Source organism: Strigops habroptila, chromosome 8 (genome assembly GCF_004027225.2).
Source record: "Strigops habroptila isolate Jane chromosome 8, bStrHab1.2.pri, whole genome shotgun sequence".
Taxonomy (NCBI): Eukaryota; Metazoa; Chordata; class Aves; order Psittaciformes; family Psittacidae; genus Strigops; species Strigops habroptila.
The window spans coordinates 63423484-63443080 of record NC_044284.2 but is presented as its reverse complement, the minus strand read 5'-3'; the positions used below and the strand labels follow the sequence as shown (position 1 = coordinate 63443080).

At 40.3% G+C, this 19597-nt stretch overlaps 2 protein-coding genes and 1 non-coding gene across 8 annotated transcripts in view; all 3 read right to left on the bottom strand.

The window, feature by feature from the left end:
* Nucleotides 1–3567, bottom strand: part of MSH4 (mutS homolog 4) — a 29991-nt gene extending 26424 nt beyond the window's left edge. Inside the window, 2 exon segments of the mRNA XM_030495784.2 lie at nucleotides 829–990; nucleotides 3213–3567. Coding sequence (XP_030351644.2) covers nucleotides 829–990; nucleotides 3213–3489 — 439 coding nt within the window. The 5' untranslated portion in view covers nucleotides 3490–3567.
* RABGGTB (Rab geranylgeranyltransferase subunit beta) overlaps nucleotides 1–18689 on the bottom strand; it is a 37702-nt gene extending 19013 nt beyond the window's left edge. For 4 of the 6 annotated variants that reach the window (XR_004389946.1, XR_004389947.1, XR_004389948.1 and 1 more), the window contains exons 1-10: nucleotides 18443–18689; nucleotides 17857–17964; nucleotides 16606–16803; nucleotides 14082–14187; nucleotides 12729–12781; nucleotides 12499–12609; nucleotides 10918–11043; nucleotides 9921–10070; nucleotides 6817–6975; nucleotides 829–990 (exon numbers count right to left, since the gene is read on the bottom strand). Coding sequence is in view for 2 of the 6 variants with exons in the window: in XM_030495790.1 (XP_030351650.1) it covers nucleotides 6835–6975; nucleotides 9921–10070; nucleotides 10918–11043; nucleotides 12499–12609; nucleotides 12729–12781; nucleotides 14082–14187; nucleotides 16606–16803; nucleotides 17857–17964; nucleotides 18443–18445 (996 nt within the window). In the remaining 4 variants the exon portion in view is untranslated. Of the gene's footprint in view, nucleotides 1–828; nucleotides 991–3767; nucleotides 4619–4802; nucleotides 6976–9920; nucleotides 10071–10917; nucleotides 11044–12498; nucleotides 12610–12728; nucleotides 12782–14081; nucleotides 14188–16605; nucleotides 16804–17856; nucleotides 17965–18442 lie in introns of those variants that run through there. The other 2 variants (XM_030495790.1, XM_030495789.1) reach the window with 2 other exon arrangements.
* LOC115612407 lies at nucleotides 17632–17714 on the bottom strand. Its single transcript, XR_003993006.1, has one exon. It is a non-coding gene; the product is annotated as a small nucleolar RNA SNORD45 (small nucleolar RNA).
* Nucleotides 18690–19597: the final 908 nt, after the last annotated feature.

Here is a 19597-nt window from a genome sequence, read left to right as displayed (position 1 = left end):
CAACAGCTGTAGGAAATCACACACTTCATGATACTTACATTTTGCTAAACAGTAATTCAGTGGCGAGTGGAGAGCCAGCTTATATTCTTACCAGGAATAGGTAATTTTTTCATATAAATTTTTACATAATTTCATTGCTTCAAAGAATTACCATTAAACAACTTTAAGAACACTAAAGACTGAGCTGATGATTAATCAGACAGTGAAAGAACTTTGAATTCCATTACTTCTGCGCTACCTGTGCACAGAGATACACATAACGTGGCACAAGGCATCATTAACCTGTAACACAACTTTGTTCATAAACAGCTCATACCCAATAGGTGAGCGTTCCTCTGAAGATCTAGTGTTCTATACCTTTGAAGATACCAACATAAACCACGCAAAACTTGCATGAAGAGACTTGAGAATGACATCATGATATACCATATACAAAGCATTTACAACAAGCCTAAGAAGACACCTTGATTAGCAATGTGCATACATTTGGGATCTTCAGCCACCACACAAACCAACACGGCCACAAAAATTTTGGACAATCTGAAAAAAGCTTGAATTCTAACTACGGTGGTAATTTATACATGAGTGCAGAGTAAGTGACAAGAGGTTGCAATACCAAAACATCTACTCGAGTATCTAATGTAGTATTTTCCCCTATGGGTGCATCTTGCATTGGCAAGCATCCTCTGTAGTACAAAACACACTATGTTTTGTGTTTTGAATCTATTTCAGTATCTTACTGGATCACATTAAAAAATAAAGTGTGCTTAATAAAATAATGTAAGAAATGTAAGTAGGACTATTTCCTTTAATAGCTGTTAATCCTACCTGAATATCCCATAAGAGGGGTATGGCTTCCGCAAACAGATCTGCTAGAAGAGAGGGGTGTTCTTCCTACACATGCGCTATTCAGGCCTTGCACAGAAGAACTCGTGAGATTCAGTGTGCTGGTGTTTTCTACACAAGAACTTTTGTCCCCAAAATATGATTCTGAAAGGGGGAGGGGAAAAAAAAAAAAAAACACAACTATTTTTATTCAGAAAGCAATACATAAACATACCGCTTTGAAAACTTTATTTTTCTTACTAAACAGATATCCAAGCAACAACCTTTAATGTCATAGAAGCTCTCCAAAGCATGAAATAAAAATCAGTCTGTTTTGAAATCAAACTTTTACCAATGTTTATTTTCCACAATGACATAACTTGCAGCACCAATGAAAACCATTGTTTGCATTGTTAGGCTGAAATGCTACAATAGAAATCACTGTACCACACATAATTTCATATTCTAATGTATCCTACAGTTATGAATGCGGTGTCAGCTCCATCTTACATTTGCCTGTCAGTTTTTAAATCTGTACCTGAAACTGCACGTGTTTATGGATTTTATTTACTTATTTTTGAAGCTGAGCATTCTTTTTTTAATAAAAGAAAACAAAGAACCATGCTCAAAACCTCCTCCGCTTGAGAATGATCTCCCTTTGAATTTATGGGGAGCACTCAGAAATCATACAATAATCTGGGACGTATTTGTTATCTGCAGTTTCTTTTATACATGTATCTTCTTATTTATCTCTATTTTTAAGTCTGCAAAATCTCTCAGATCATTTTTTTGTTTCAATAAATTATTTAAAATATTTTATTTATTTTCAATTCTCTTGATATGACTAAATAATATATAAATAATATAAATAAATAAGGATAATACCCTTAATCTAGCTTGAATAATTGCTGTAAATTGCATAAAAATGAATTAAAATAGAAACAGAGTTTTTCCACTTAACAATTACAAAATTCCAGGTATTCAGAGACATGCAAGCCCAAATGTTTCTGTTCCTTCTATTAAATTAAAAATTGATCTACAAGACAGAACACTTCAGTACTGTCCTCAGATGACCCATTAACTGCATGACATTTCCTCATGGTTGGTACAAAAATATTGACAATATTGTTTGGTTTTTTTAGATCTTACAAAACTGTGACATCAGAAAAAAAAACCAAAAAACCCCCATCATTAGTTCAGACTGTTTTGTTTGGGGTTTTTGGTTGGTTGGTTGGTTTTTAAGAGTGGACAAATCAGCACTGCAATGCATAGAGATGTTTTCTTAAAAATCATTCACTTAGGTTTTGGCATAAGTTCACTCAGAAGTTTGGCAGAAAAGACTTTGCTATTATCTTAGAATGCACTGAACCTGGCATAACATGGGGAAAAATGTAATTTTAAAGACCAGATGAACCAAATAATCTATGGGTATTTTTTAAAAACAGCACTTAACAAGTTATGCCCTACTCAAATTGAAATTCTAAGGTTTATTTGTTTGTTGTTTGGCATTTTTTAGGATTCATGACTGATCATGCACATTATCCACAACTGCGTTACCTTCCTCACAGCTGACGTGTAATGAAGATGTATATACTTCAGAATGCATTTAAACAAGTGTTAAAATAATTTCCAGCTCCTTTTATAGTTTTTTCCACTGGAAAAAATACAATTCGAACCATTTTTTTTGTTTTGTGCCAAAAATACAGAGATTGATGGTAGGATCAAAATCTATGAACTGGCTGGTGCACACATGTTCAGCAGTCAGAAGCTGAGGGGCCTCGTCCTCAGGAGGAACCAGCAGCCCAGGGTAAACAGCAGTTTTATGTGGAGGATGGAAATAGCAATGTCACATTTTAGGACCCCAACATCCTTACAACACACAGCAGATATCAGAACTTAAAACTACTCAAAAAAACCCAAAAAAACCACCAAACACAACCCCCCCCCCAAAAAAAAACCCCAAAACAAAAAACCCACACACATCACAAAACCAACACCCCAACCAAAAACCAGAAACCAACCAACCAAAAAAATTAAACCCAAACCCCATACCCACCTGAACACTGTTCAGGTCTCTAGTGAAGCAATACTGTGTTGCAATTCAAACCAATTTATTGACACCACCAGCGAACCGAGATAATGCTATCTATACATCTCACATAAAGAAAATAATGAAGATTTATTTAAAGAAGTGTGAAGAACGACTAGCATTGTTCTGATGGGCTGAAGGCGGGGGGGAGAGAAAGGTCGCCTAGAGATGCGGCTGCTGCCCGTCCTCAAGCAACCACCGCGTGTAACAGCCCTTTCGAAGCCCGACCGAAACAGAGGGCAGGGCGACAGAAGAAAGGGGCCAGGACCCAGACAGAGAGGGCAACGCCGCACCCCACCTTCTCTTCCCGAAACCGGCGCCTTCACCCCGGCAACTCGGCTGGGAGCGAGGCCCTCCCCGCTGGAGCTGCCCGGCCTCGCCACGCCGCTGGAGAGATCTCCGGTGCTGCCCGTCGTGCTGCGCGGCGTCTGCAGCAGCCCAAGGGTATAGCGGGGCGGCCGCTCCGCTGGCCCTCCCAACCCCGACGTGGAAGAGCAGCGGCCGGTATAGGACTCCGAGGTGGCCGAGGCGGCCTCCCGCCTACACGCGCCCGCCTTACTGCTTTCTTTCAACATCGCCGCGTCGCCTCGAACGGCCACCGTGCGGGGAGACCGCCCACCGCAACCCCCAAAAATGGCGGCGCCCGCGCCCAGCTCCCACACCCCCACCCCGCGGCTGCTGCTGACGGGGCATGCGCGCCCTGCGCCACCCGCCCCCCCGCCGCAAACGGAGTCAAACACCGTCCGACCGGTCTCCTCCTCGCCCAGGGCTGCTGAGCACGCAACGAGTGCCGCTTTGGACACGCAGTAAAAGGCTGAGTGACGCAGAGCTGCAAGGAAAGGGAGCTCCTAAAAACGGGAACGAAGCACTTACACATAACTTGTCCCACATCCATTCTTCAGCATCCAGAGACTGTTCCAGCAGCGCCCCAGCCGCATCCTCCCTGCTCGAGTTTAGCTACTAAAAGATCCCAGTAACAACCATAAAGCTTGTGTACATCTAGAATTGTGTTAAAACATGCCTTAGCACACTGTGACACTACTTTGTGCATTAGCATGCATACAGACCACTAAAACCATTCCAATAAGCATTCTGACTAGACAGGATTTGTCTTTGGAACGTTAACACACCTGCATGAAACAACACTCCAAGCAGAAGCCAGCCCCTACCAGCTCACAGCTCTTCATGGACAACTGTAGTCTGGTGGATATTCAGATTCACACCGAAACGATACCAGTTGCAGCTCCTCTGCTGACATCTGGTCGCTTTCCCAGCACCGAGTATCACCAGCCTGGTACCAGGAACTTCAGTGTCACTGCAGAGCAAACAATGGAAGGCAGCAGGTGCCCATTCCAGCTACTGCCTCTGTCCTCAATTTCAAGCCCTAGGTTGAACTTTCCACGTGCATTCAGACTCCTGCAGCTGGTGTTAGGCCTTTGTCCTCTTCTCTGACAGAAATCCAAGCATATGACAAGAAAGGCAAAAACAAAAGCAAAGTCCATCTTCCACCTTCCTTCCTTCTGTATGGTCACAGATCACAAGGCTGAATTGTCCTAACCAAGCTGCCTTAAGAAACCTGAGAAGAATCATCTTTGGAATAAAGCACATACCTCTGGACTTGGACGACGTTCTTGAAGGCAACAGAATGGCTGTTGATCCCTCGTCCCCCCCTATCCCCCCGCCATTTTCTTTGAATAAACATATCTACGGACACACAATTTTATGTACTCAGATTATTTGCTATTCTCTCACAAATTTTCATACAGTATCTTGCAATATTTATTGCTGGGAATATTGGCTACGCTACAGTACTTAAGATCAAGTACTAATATAATGTTGGGATCTTTCCATATGAAGATTTCCATGGGAAAAAAAAAGGTTATGAAAGTACAAATTTCTGAAAGCCTTTAATAAAGGACCAGTAACCAAAGACTGAGAACAGCTGATTAATTACTGCAAAGTTAACTACATACGCTCAGAAAAGAAGAATCTTATTAGTACTTTTAACAAAATAGAGGTAGACAGTAACAATGGATTTTGCGCCCAAATGACGTAAAACATAACACAGGCATACCGGGAAACTGATCTTTTCACTCTACATTTAACAGAAAACGTGACTTTCTTTGCGCAAGAAAAATTATGATGAGTTCTTCTGCAAATACAGTATTTTAAAGAACTGATGTAAAGAATGGAAGAATATTCTTAAGAAGTCAGTTTGTGCACATACCTCTTTTTTAACCTAAGATCTTTTAAGATCTTTACAAATAACAGCTGACTTAAGAAATGAAGTTGACCAGACCTTCTTCAGAGAAAAACTCCAATACATTAATAGGATTTCAACCTACAGTGAAATGTTCTACACTGTTATGCAGTATCACCCACATACTAATTCTCAGGGTGTCTCAGTCTATACTAGACTAGAAATTCTGAAGATAATTCTATTCTGTCTACACAACATGGAAAAATGGCAAATTCCTATGTACTGAACAGTGTTTCCTTAGATGAAAAGAAGTGGCACTTGCAAAGGTAACCTGGAATAAGAAAAAAAATAATTTAAAGTTTTCTGTTACACCTTATAGTTGGATAAAACCTGATCAGTGTTCTCACTCCCTCGCTCTCAACACAAAGCCAACTGTAACTTTTTTCCAAACCTTGAAAAGGAAATTAATTCATCAGGCAACTGGACAGTTAAAAAAGAGAAGGATTTTTGCCTTATCTAAAAGCCTGTAGAGAAAGCTTAAAACATTTATTAGAAACACTTGAGCATTCAAATACACATTCTCTCTTTGAAATTCTCTATAAGTAAAGGTCTACCAAAAAGTTACTTTGTCCAGTTCTACCTTACACTCTACTAACATGAACAGCCTGGATAAAACTAACCAGCTGGCTCTTAAAAGTGTTTGAAACAAATGTTGACCTTCCTAAGTACAGAGATTAGCAAAGGCTTTCTCCCCTTCACAATTAGCTTTTACTATGTATTTCACTCTCAGCCAGAGTATGAGGAATGTAAATTAAAAGGCAATTTTAGGGCTTCTGTGAAGACAAAGAGGACTTCATCCTTCAGAGTACAAGTATTTTCCATGCCTAGTTTTATTCTCATTACACCATCATCAAGTGGTTGGCAATTATTGTCTTAAAAGCTACAAAAGCAGGATTTCAACCCAGCAACAAATTTAGCGTCAACTCTATATTCAGTTAGAAGTTACTGTCCTATAGACTTTCTCTAGAATGCTTAATGTTAGTAAATTTCACTACACATACTCAAGGCATGCTCTATTTCAAATATCAGAGAAATTTTGCCTAAGGGACTTACCAATAAGTGAAGACATTTATATGCTTAATGGAACCATAATTTTTGTTTTCACTGGAATCAGTTACTATCAGAAGAAAAAGCTTGTTTCTCAGTATATAAAAGTGATGGCAAACATGAACAGGAACAATTACATACACAAGTGTGTGGCATTAAGTGCATGGCTTAAGTAGGGTTTTGTTTGCGGGTTGGGGTTTTTTTGTCATACTCTTTTAAAGTGCTTTCTGTGATCCGCCACCAAAACATGCTTGTTGAAGGACAGATGTGAGCATGGTTGATATCACAGGAATACAAAAAATAAACATTCACACTATTGCTTTGACTTGAATACTAAAAAAAAAAAAAAAAAAAAAGCCCATATATTTAGATACACATTAGAAGTGTTTCCACATCTCTTATATACAATCAAAGAACATGTTACACTCAGATTATTAGAAGCAGCCTGTTCTGGTACAGTTTATGAAGAGACAAAGCTGACAGTAAAGCTATTGCTTTACTTTTGCAATGTAAACATCTCAAAGAAGAATATGCTAACAGTTTCAGAGATGAGATTACTTAAATCAGTAAAACCAAAGCAAGTGGGCATATCAACCTTTTGTCTCTATGAGGCTCAATTCACAAGCTCAGGCTGTACATTTATTCTTTGAAGGACATCTTCTGGCATACAAAAGACAGGATTGACTGCCTTGATTTGTTCTTCTCCTAATAAAGATAGTCCAGCAATTCCAAATAGGGTGTGAAATGGATCCACCTGGGGGAAGAAGAAAAAAGAGTTTCTGTCTGTTTCCAAACATGTTCATGTCCAAATGTTCATTCCATACAAGCTTTTCACTTGTATGGAATGAAGCTTCTGTTTGCTAGCAAGGGACTGAAAATCCCCATGGCTGAAGGAGACAATGCAACTGAACAAAACTTCCATTTGTGCTGACATGTGTTGACAGGTAAGACAGCTTCCACAGCATGCATTTACAATACTATGATTTACTCAGAGATGCTTGTCAATTGTCTGCTAAGACAATTTTCAACTCTGAATTTGGCAGGAAGCACTCGTTTGCCTCCATTACCATGAAATGTCACAGGGTAGCAGAAGCAAAGAAAAATAAGAGATTTTAAAAGTAGGTTTGATCATCTATAAGTATCACTTCCGTAAATTCTCTATTTGCTCTTCAGCAACCTTATAATGGTCTTCAGCTCTTTAATGGTCTCTGAATACAGAGCTGTGCTGTAAAATCTTGAGAGGGGAGCAGCAACCTATTGTGAAACTGAAAGGAAAAAATACAACTAAGAAAAAGCCCAGAAGAGACAGGAGCAGTGATTGGTATCCAAGTATTCCTTCACTGTATAAACCTTCCCCCTAAAAGCATTTAGCACCACATAACTGCAATAGATTATGAAGTCTCATGACAAGCATCCTGTCAGTGGAATTAACCAACTATTCTACAAAAACCTATCCGAAAGTCCCTGTGCTGTCTGGTGCAACGTACACCCTGTTTGCATTAGTGGAACTTCTGGATCTCGCTGCAAAGGTTCTATACTGCAGTAAACTAAGCCAAATTACCATGTTGTAGCCATATACAGGATCCTCAACCACTGATCACAGCCTAGAAGGTTCAAACTACACTACCATAGCACGTCTTGCTCCTCAGTGGTTTGGCAACCACGTTATTGGTGTCGTCAAAGCTCAGACTTATGTTTACTTGCTCCTTCCCAGAATTGAGTATGTGGCCATTAGAGGAGGGGTAAAAAAAATAAGCAGCAAAATAATAATAATGAACAGTACACTTTAGGAATGGCAAGACAGATGGACAGGCCCAGAAGGGGAGATGGTTCCCAACGGGAAGTGTGCAAGCAAAGTTAGAGATTCAATCTGTTGATGAACAACATGTATGTTCAGGGAAACCCAAATTCCTAGAAGATACATCTACTGCCATCTGCTCCTTTCTGCAATCTTCTTTAAAGCAAGTAACAAGGAAACACCTGCTGAATAACAACCAAGAGCTAATAAGCACAGCTACTAAAGTTAAGTTATTGAGAATTAGCTGCTTGGAACTTAGGGGGGGGGGGAGGGGGGGGGAAGACAGAGCTGTCTTTTGTCAAGTGGTTCAAAACCTGAAGTATAATCACAACGTCAAATCAAGACTGGAACCTAGAACTAATTAAAAACAAAACCAAAAAACCCACCAAAGAACAACAACAAAACAACCCCAACAACAAACCAAAACCCACACCACACTAACCCCCCCCAAATAAACAAATAAAAAAACTACCACCCCATCCTAACCAAAAAAAAACATCCTCAAACAAACCAACACCACAACACCCCACAAACCCCCAAAACAACAGGTCTGTTAGCAATGAGTTTTTACAGGAACAAAACAAAAACCTGTAGGTGTCAACACTTCTATGGCAGCACCCACTTCAACAATGGATGACAGGTAAAAATAATATGAAATGACGACTAACATAATACACAAAAAACTCTCCCAATGGTGCCTGCATTAGATAGAGAGGAAAGGCTCTGCAAAGTTGCTCTTCTAGCAAGACAAAAATAGTTCAATAGCTCAAATTTAATCTCGAAGCCAGAAAAGCATGAAGATTTTAAGTGTCAGGCTTCTCATGTAGAATTCTGAAAAGGGAAAAAGTCTTTCTGTAAGCTCTTTAGAAATACAAAAGCCTTCCAATTTTAAGAACACCAAAATACTTTCCAAATGACAGACCAGAATAACGAGATTTCTCCCCCTCCCCCAAGTGGGAATGATGTATCAGCTTGCAAAGAAACAGAAAGCTACTTCAGTTTTTAAGGCATTTGTGAAGAAAGGAGAAGACATGGTCAGCTGCACTAAAAACAACTAAAACCTCCCTGTGACCTTTGACAAATCAGCAGCCAAGTGCTCTATAGGAATTGCACTGAGGTCTCAGAATACTTTTAATTTTATCTGTCCAGCACCCTTGAAAGATAAGGAAAATGGCTTTATTTGCCATTTTACCTGGGCAACCTCCATTACTCCTGCTTGAAACCAGAGAGCACAGAGCAGCTAAACCATACTGCTCTCTCAAACAAGCACAAAATCCATAACACCACGCTCTTCATAATGTTATCACAAAAGCTTATTCCTCCCTCCTCTTATAGACAAATGCCAGTGAGAGGCAGTTGCTGGGCTGGCACAGAACAACATATACAGCATATAAGGATTCTTAATAAAAACTTACAGCTCATTTAGATTGGGAAAAACCATGAAGAGAGTCAAGGACTACTTCACCAGCACTGGACTCTAGCTTGCATAACATTTTACAGAATAAACCAAACCCCCAAAACTCAACACATTCCCCCTCCACCTCCCCCCCCCAAAAAAAAACTCCACACAAACCACCAGGCAATATTTTTTAGAGAGATCTTCCAAGTGGTCTTGTGAGAAACAATTTGTGTGGTATGTGTTATGAGAACCAAACCAGAATTTGTAAGGAAGGGCAACTGACTTCAGTGGGGAATACCACAGTGCACATGCGATATAAAATATGTGCTCCCCAAGCAAGCCTTCAAAAGCAACTCTACCCTATTCTTTCCTTCAAAATACACTGCAAGCTCTGCAGAACGCTTACACCTGGATCACAAGTTGAATTACACTCAAATGAGAAAATTTACTTTCCCAGTTGAAATTTTCAGTTAAGTATTTTATTTAGTAAGTGGTTATTTACCATATCTCCTGGTCTGTCAGCAAATCCTCCCGTCTCCTCATCCTGGCAAGCCAAAATAAAGCAGCGTAGCTTCTCTCTGTCAATCCAGTGTAATCTACCAATCATCTTCAGAGATGCTAGCACCCACCACGAATAACATACATCAGGTAACTGGCAAGCAGAGAAGCAGATTATTATTTGATTTTGTTTTAAACATGACATTACAAATTTTATTGGCGATTCTGCAAATTACTAAGTGTGCTGTCACAATACTGTTGCAGAGAAACAACACTTGAAGAGCTTACTTGGAGTAAAAGAGAAGAAAGTTCCTGGATGCAGTCTCTTTTCAGAGGACTTCCCTTTTTCAGGAAGGGAAAGTCTCTCTCTCAAACCTCCTCCCTTCTTCGGGAAACAAAACCACAAGAATGTGATTTTGAAATGTTCTTCACCTTCTGTGGGAGAGGCTAAAAAACCACAGCCCCTTTTCAAGAGTAGGAAGTACAAAGAACTTTGTGTCAGTTAGTTTTTTAGGGTTTTTTTTTTTTGGGGGGGGGAAAGGGATAGGGGAAGGACGAAGCAGGGGAAGCGCTTTTGGTTGGTTATCTATTTAGCAGTGGAGATTATTCAAGGTCACACAATTCCCTAGTGTGATGAGGAACACTATTACACCCAGGATCTACATCCAGAAAAACAGTAATTTTTGTACAAATCTACAGAAGAGATCATTCCCAATGTCAAAAAAATATTAAAGCCCTGATTTAACAGGATACTGGTTACAGTAGTCAGCAAGACATACTTCCATATGCATACCTTCCTAAACTGAGGACTCAGACTAAGTGTAACTAAGGACTGCATGACAGATGTTAGTGACAAAATTAAGAGTCAAAATGAAGTCCTGACTTCTTTGAAAAGTTTACTAAACACTGCATAGAAGTCATGACGTTTTCCAGAAGTACTTCAGCTTTAGAAAAAATAATCTCTACTGAGGTTTGAGCAAACAAAAAAAGCCACCCAATACCTTCTCTGGTCGTCCGTTGAGACCTCCGGAAGGTAACTGACGTTCACAAAGCCACCAACCCAGCAAGTCAACATTTATTTGATGCAACTGGTCTGTTATAGCCAGGAATCCTGTGCAACAATAGATCTAAAATTACAGACATAAATTGGTTGTGTATTTAAAGACTATAGTTAGCAGACTAAATGCAGGAAGATCTCAAAGCAGGAATATAGTCATGCAAACAATACAAAATAAGCACACATTTTAACTTCTGGTTTTACTTTTCCGTTAGAAAAGTATGTTATTGATACAGTTGCTCTGTATAAAAGTACTAGCTATATTATGTAATTACAGAACAGTAAGATTTTACTAATGCAAGACATTAATGCATGGTTTGGAAAAAGATTCTAAAAGATCAGGCAGAGCCCTACAGTTTTATTTTAAAATCATGGACTTTGAAGCCAGAGAAGGCAAACTGATTTCTGCAGGCTGGATATGGCCTGTATGAAAATTCTGCATCCAGCATATGGTTTCTTCCTGTATGTGCCTCTTACCCTAAGGCTTGTGGAGAGCAAACTAAAGACCAACTAAATTCTCTAGCAGAAACAGGTTAACCCTGATCTTTAACTATCCTGGCAATCCCACATATATCTAGCCACACCAGACTTGCTGCCAATGTGCCACGTAACATATGTGCATTGATTAATCCCTGTTTACTTTTTTCTGGGAAATAACATTTACAGTGCAACTGCATACTGTGGTCACCCTTCATGCAGACACTAGGAAAGCAGCCAAGCACAAACCGCAAGAAACCAAAATCTCAGCTGAAGACCGCTCATAATCACCTTTTCCTAATTAACACACACACCTAAAAGGACAACAAGGAAAACCAACAAAAGCACACATCAACAGGGATGAGCCTATCCAAGAACAGTAAAAAAGTAAATGTTATATTCCCAGAAAACTTTTGAACTACTGTGCAGACAAAGGAGTTGCCCTTTACAGCATTTCAAGGAGTATGTGAATATGCACAACAGATCTAATCCTCCCTGGAAACACCAACTGCGAAGAGAGTGCCTTCAGCTACTTAACCTGACTTCCTTGAACAGTAGAACATGGTCCAGCCATCTAGACCATATGAGCAACACCACTATACCAGTTGTTTTGGGTTTATTTTTTCCCCTTCCCTTGAGAAGGTTCACATCTCATTTTTGAGTTCACCAGCTGATAAGTATTAAACATAATACACAATTCACCTTTATGTTTCATGATTTGTGGCAGACACAGTGTACAATGTCTCTATTAATACCAATTTCAAATTCTCTAAAAAATCCTCATGCTGTTTCAACGTCACTATGTGAAGGCTGAAATACAGTCCTATAAGTTGTTCCCTTATGATATTCCTCCCCCCCCCGTAACGTCCCAAATCTCTCAGATTTATCTAGCTATTTGTTCATTTATTTTAACTAAGGTACTAGAATCAGGCATTTTGGAAACAAGAAAGGTTTATCAATTTACATCGATAGATACTGTAAAGAAACGCTTACAGGCAGTATGTGATGCTTGCAATTTTAAAACATTTCCATATGAAGAAAAACTCACCTGTCCTGCATGTGATTCGGAACCTGGTCTACAACCAAATCCTCCGTCAAAGTTCATACAGGACAAAACGAATTCTACTGCTTTTCCCACATCAATAGCATCCAGCCTTCCCTGCAAGTCAGAAAAGCAACTAATGCACTTTATATACTACCAAGCTTGTTACATACAGAAACTTCGGCAGTACCAAAGAGAAGATTCTGCACTTGTGCATGTAATGATTTAGGACTTACCAGAAGTGCAAGAGTTGCTGCAGCACAGAAGGAGAACCTTGTATCTATTTCTCCTAGAAAGTAGGGGGTGGGGAATGAAATAAGAGTATTTTTATTAACAACAAAAATACATTTAAATCACCACTGAAAGCATGGAACAGTATGTCAAAATACTAGGTTTTACACAGAACAAAAATCAGCCAAAAATTGCTCTTGTACTCTTTGTTTTTCCAGCCCATGAATTATTCCTCACTAATTTAGGAAGTGTACATTAAAACTGCTTTGTTTACTGCACATAAAAGCAAACAGTTCATTATGAGCTGGTGTACAGTCAGATATATATCCAAATCAATTCAACTAGTGGTAATTTACAAATAAGTACATAATTTTAGAGTTTCTGTAGTGTAGATAATCACAGAGCAGTGGACTCAAAAACACTCAGACACAACTCTTCATCTGCCTTAAATCCAGGCAGAAGTAGAAGCCACTTTTGTTTTTAGAGTAGGACTGATAAAAGTTGTATACTTACATCTGGAAGCTAAAACAGAAAAGCTACACCTATAGCAGAATGATTGCTCAGGAAGTCCATACCAATGTAATTCTCCTCGCACAAACTCTGAGCAATACGTGAAGTCAAAATTCAAAATTGAACCCATCCACAAACATTCATTTTTTTGGTTAAACTGATACAAGACTTTTCTTCTTCATCAATTCACAGACTGATAAATACAAACCAAACCTGTGCTGTTCTGTCCTACACCAGGTACCAGACTCGTTCAGTCGCACTGTAACTGCCTTCCAGAAATAACGTAAATCCATTGTGCATTCGGTACGTTTCAGTACTTTAATTTCATTAAAATGTAAGCGTTCCATGGGGTATTTTTAGAGTGACTAAATATGCTGCAGTTTAACAATATCATCTTTGCTCATAAAGAATTTATGTGCAGAAACAAAATCAGTATTAAGAGAAGCTCACGAGTACAAACCCAATTTTTCTCATTCCCATGTAGTGAAAGATCCTTTCACAGCTGACACGCATAAAGATCATAACTGACTGCCACTAAATAGCATTCAATTTCGTATCCCTTGTGAAGTAGCTTATCTGGTATATCAAAGCACTGTCAAGTTACAAATGCTTAAAAGGTTTCTTCTTTCAGAGCTGGACAATTCTAATACAAGAATAAACCTGAAGTTCAGACCACTTATGAAAGGAATGAAACACATCTCTGTCCTTCACAAAATCTCCTTTTTCACAACTCAGAAAATAAGTGTTCACATACAAAACATAAGCAAAAAGACCACCCAAGGAAACATAAGCTCACAGACTTAATATGTGTCAGCCAAGCCACTAAATTTTAAAGATCTAAAAATTACCCCATTTGTCTCCAGCAAATGATCCATCTTCTTTTTGCAAGCTTTGTATATATTCAACTATTTTATTTACATCAACAACATGTAGACTATCATATAAGATAAGAATCTAGGGGAAAAAAAAAAGACACAGTAACAATCAAAGAGAGGCAAAAATTTTTAAAAAATCTATTTCTTTAAAAAGCCCAAAATCCTGGATTTATAACAGACTTCGTTTAACTGTGAATGCTATCTGATAAGGTTTATTAAAATAAAATGTCATTCACTGCAGTTCATCTATCTCTGTCTAAAAATTGTTAAGAAACTCTCAAGTGCAAATACAGGCAATTCAAGCTGAACTCTTTCATGCTTTGTTACTTTCCAACTTCCAGCTCTCTTTTCAAAAGCATAATCAGGTTTATTTGGTTTTATGTCAGCATTATGTAGAACAGAGATTTAATTATGGTTAATTTCATAATGGGATAACGACATCCTAGACTACAAATGTGTAATTTGCGCACTGCTGCTACTTGGATATATGCAAGTGTAAGTCAAGCAGCTAGTTACTAACAGCACTTACAGTCCAAGCCTGTCAGCAATGATTTACTATTATATTAAATTCTAAGATTTTTGTTTACACTCAATTTTTCAAATATAATGATGAGAACCAAATTGTGGTAATTTAAGTACGACCAATATGATTAGACACTAACTGTACAGTCAATATATTCTGGGAGAAAAACAAAGGTCATAGGGAATATAAAGTTCTCTGAGCTAGCACTGATCTGAACCAGTAAATCCATATGACAAAGCAATATTGTTTCTGAGCCCTGGCCAGCTTCCTGGTTTTACTCATAACTTGCATAATACGTAATGAGAGTAATTAAGAATTTATTATAATAGCAAAATAGAAAGAACAGTTCAAACTAAGGAGTATTATAGTGCCAAACCTGAAAAATACCAACAAGTATGACTTCGGACACCCAGAGTTAGCTGGAATCTTGCAATTGTTAGATAAAATGTAAGTCTTATGGAAATGAAAAAAAAGAACATGCAACTCCAACAGAAAATATATGACCATTGCATACTCCTTAAAAAGCAAATCTGAACAAATTACTATTAATAGGCATCAAAGGAAGATGTGACATGACCCTTTACGCATTCTGGGTATGTTAAGAACATGCATGCTCATTAAGACATGCTGTTTTAATGAACAAAAGTGTTACATCGGCACTTGCTAACACTTCTCAGCTCTGCACATCTACAGCTGCATTTGGTTAGCATGAAAACATCCTCTAGTAACATCAAGTATTTATTTAAGAATGAACATCTCTAATAAGTGAAAGTAAACAACTTCAAATTGTACCCCCTTCTTATACTGCATTAGAATTTGTGAAGGGAGCTTGACTGGACAGTGTAGAACATCTCAGACGTCACAACCTAAAGAAACTTTAGTTTCCTGGTTCTCACAGTACTCAGAGTAATTCTAGAGCTAAACTGGTGATAAATACCAACTTCAGAGCAGATAATAAAATACCAACACTTGTCACTGACCCAAGAAAACACTCTTCTGTCCTACCTAAGGGTTTCAAATCCAACACCTTAAATCCGACACACTGTCTTCCTAAAACAGGATGTTATTTATTTGTAACACCACTTAAATATTTCTGCCGTAAGATTGGACCTGAGATAAGTTATGCAGCAATCAAACAACCGTTCAGAAACATCCAAGCCTTTCTGGTATTTTTTTCCACAACATGAGGTTTCATGAGAAGAACAAAAACCAAAGCAAACAAACAAAAACCCCAACAACAAAACAAAGAAGAGAAGAGAGAGCGAGAAATTAGATCTACAGTGGAGATGGTTGCACTGAAAAAATTAGATTGAGAATTACTCTTTCTCAGGGAAAGAGTACACACCACATAAATAAATCAAATGCTCATGAGACTGGTATCATTTTTAAGTTATACACAAAAAAGCAGATTTGAGGAACACAGCAGGACCCAAGTGCTACAGTGTTTTTTTTGCACGGCACTAAAGCCTAAACACACTATGTATAATTACACATACTACATAGTTTAGATATGTACTAATTTATATTTATTATATAATTATTTATTAATACATTATAATATCTAGCAATCATAATCTACAGTAATGTATACATGAAAAAATAAAATCCAAAACTTTACTCTTATTCTGGTCATACTTATCTTTCACCTCAATGTACACTAAAAAGATTTTATAAAATCCAAGTTTTATCTACCAAAAGCTCGAGCAAAGCCTGTAGCTAAGAAGTATTTCCAAAAAAATGTAGAAAAATTATCAAGAATGCATTAAATGATCATTAAAAACCACAACTTTCCAAAATCTGGCAATTTTGCAGGAAACAATACAGCCAAATGCTAAAGTTTTGTGTGATTTTTTTTCTTTTTTTTTTTTTAAGGAACTGAAACAGGGCATCCCACAGGACCTGGTTCATCAGTCTGCAATCATCAAAAGCAGTAACTTCAATGGTTTTTTTCTAAAATTACCCTGTTAAGTTTACCTGGACAGCACTGAGGGTATAGAGGAGATGAGGATCATGACCTATGCTGGCACTTATTCCACCACATTCATGTTGACATGATTCGATGAATTCCAGAATTTCTTCTTTATTCATTCGGTGCAGCTGCCCCATGAGATCCATTGCTGTCAGCCCCCAGTAAACACCACTCATCCTCAAATACTCCGACATACAGTATTCCTAAGTAGTGCATTATTTTAGTTCTTCATCAGATAAGTACATCATCAGTACAGAACAATGAAAATACTACAAACTGTAAATGTTAAATAAAGTATGTCAACCATCTTTCATCCCATTAACAACTTACTAAGTAGCAGCCACTCACACATACTCTGCAGATGATGCATTGTGTACATACGCAGGCATACATACATGTATATGTATCTACACATGTATACGTATCTACATATACTACATTCTCTTCCTCCCCTGTATTTTCTAGTTCAAAGTATCAAGCTCAATATCAAATTAAACGCGTACAAGTAGTTTAGCACCAATTCAGCTATTATCTTGGCATCCAAACTACCACTCAAATTACCACCCCATCTAGTCTCAAAAATAACCTAACATTTAATGAAACTTACTGCCAAGTGCCAAAACCACCACAATCTAAAGTTGCACTAGGAAATGAAATTTCATACTGAATTCTCTTACATGATCACATCACCCACACCACCCCTAAACATTGTCTTCTACTTTCTGAGCACAGGAACAATCATAAGCAATAGTGCTTAGAGTTCTTTTGTGGACAGTAAAGGTAACTGCACGTTTTCTTCAGACACAAGCAGTTACTGACATCCTTCATCTGCTGGAACTGGAATCCTGTGCGGACCTGATGGCCCACGGCTGTAAAACTGTTGCTTGTTAAATTGTTTCTCAAACTCAGGAAGCACAGGGCAGTGCTGTGGTGGGATTCAGCATGCTGTCCCATCAAAAGAGCAACGTGTAAATGTAGCTATACTCCTTGTGCATTCTAGCAAGTGAAGATACAACAAGCAGCTCATTTCTCAGGTCTCAGAGTAATTCTAGAGCTAAACCGATAATCTTCAAATTTATACTCAGATAATACATGCCAAAACTCATCACAGACCTCGAGAAATTAACAAAGACATCCTTCTTTTATACTTGGCCTTCTTTTATACTTGGGCGAGAAGGAACTGGCTTGTGAACAAGTAAACAAGGGCTATTATGGCTGTTAAAACCACAGCTGTACTGACATGAGTCAATACCTACATAATCATCTTTCTTTGTTCCATACGAAGCTATATAGTCCGCGTGTTTCTCCGAGAGCAACGTGCTTGGGGCATCGGGTTTTATCACAACATCCTTTTGCGGTGTCCCCTGTGAGAAGTACCAACAAAACGCCGGTTGCGCGGTCAGTTCAGGCTGTGGCACCCGGGTGTAACTCAGCCGCCACCAGCACGCTGGCAAAACGACATGTCTCTCTTGTGAACACGGCCTGACTCCGCGCCCCCAGCGTTCCCTTCCCAGCCGTGCTACGGCCGCCGCCGCCGCCCCCAAGCGAAGGCCGCGAGCGGAACCTCCCTTCGCCAGGAACAACCCGAAACACCGGGAGCCGCGGGAGCCCTCTCCACCACCAAAGGCCCGCACCGGGTCACCAAGCCGCCACCCCCGGGCCAGGCCCGCTCTCGTCCCGCAGCGCCGAGCGCCACATCTGGGGCCGCCCCCGGCCCGCTGAGCGGAGCGGAGCGCGGCTAGAAGCCTGCGCGTCGCCCAGAAGCGGAGGCGAAGGCGCGGGGTCGGCCTGCCCGCCAGCCCCCGGCAAAGCCCTCTCCCCGGCGCGCCCAGCGATACCCACCATGTTCGCCGCCTGCACCGGAAGGAATGTGGCGCTGCGGGGCGGAGCAAGGAGCGGCGGCGGCAGGGCTTCGCTACGGCTGCCCCAGGGCCGCCCGAGGGCAGCTACGGCCACGGCCCGAGACCGCGCCGGGCGAGGCGGGAGCCCGAGGTACCGGCGGGGCCTGCCAAGCAGAGCCGTTGCTAAAGCTGCCGGTGCGGGCCGGCCGCCATCGGCTCTCGGCGGGTGACCCCAGCGCGGGCGGCGGCCCTCCCGGCCGAAGAGAGGAGGGGCCGGGCGGGTTGTTCAGGTCTGCCTCCGCCGGGCGGCGCTGCGAGCCGCGGGAGGGGCCACACTCGGTTCTCGGTGGTGCACGAGGAGTTTTGCACAACTAAAGGTCACCTTGAGAAGGGGGGAAGGGAGTGAATTTACATGCGCCGACTCCAGCTGCGCGCTTTCCTGCGTCACAGCCAACAGGACACCTAGACATGGCTCCGGTTTCCTTTTGTGACCTCAGTTCCATGGAAAAGCAAATCCCAAGATTATAGCTACAGAGGAGGTAGGGATAACTTTAGGTCAAAACCACCCTTTGCTTCCTAATTAAAACTGCGCAGGATGATTATGTATTGATGACCTACACCTGATGCTGGCAGGTGTCCCCCAGAGAGCCGTGCCAGGCAGGACCACCACTTTGATGCCATACAAGAAATATGATGTGCAATGCTGGCTTGCACAGAACAATTGAAAGTAAGGTCTATTTTTACGTATGTCAAATACTTACCAAGGATGTTGCATCATCAGTCTTCCTGCAGGTAAAGAAGTTGGTGATTTATAGCAATTAATCACTTTATTTAATGAACTAATTTCCCAGGTGGCCTACCTGAGAAATAAGCATTACAAAACTGATAGTGGGTGGCCACAGGTACTTGTACCGCCCAGCACTGCATTCAGGTGATGGATGAGAGACCACAGCGAGGAAAGGACAGGTTGGTGAGAAATAGCAAATGAATTCATAGGATGGCTGCAGTCTGAAGGGACCTCTTGAGACCACTGAGTGTGACCCACCTGCCTGAGCAGGGTCAGCTAGAGCAGGCTGTCCAGGGCCATCTCCAGGTGAACTTTGAGTATCTCCACAGATAGAGACTCCACCACCTCTGCCTGTGTATGACATCTCTC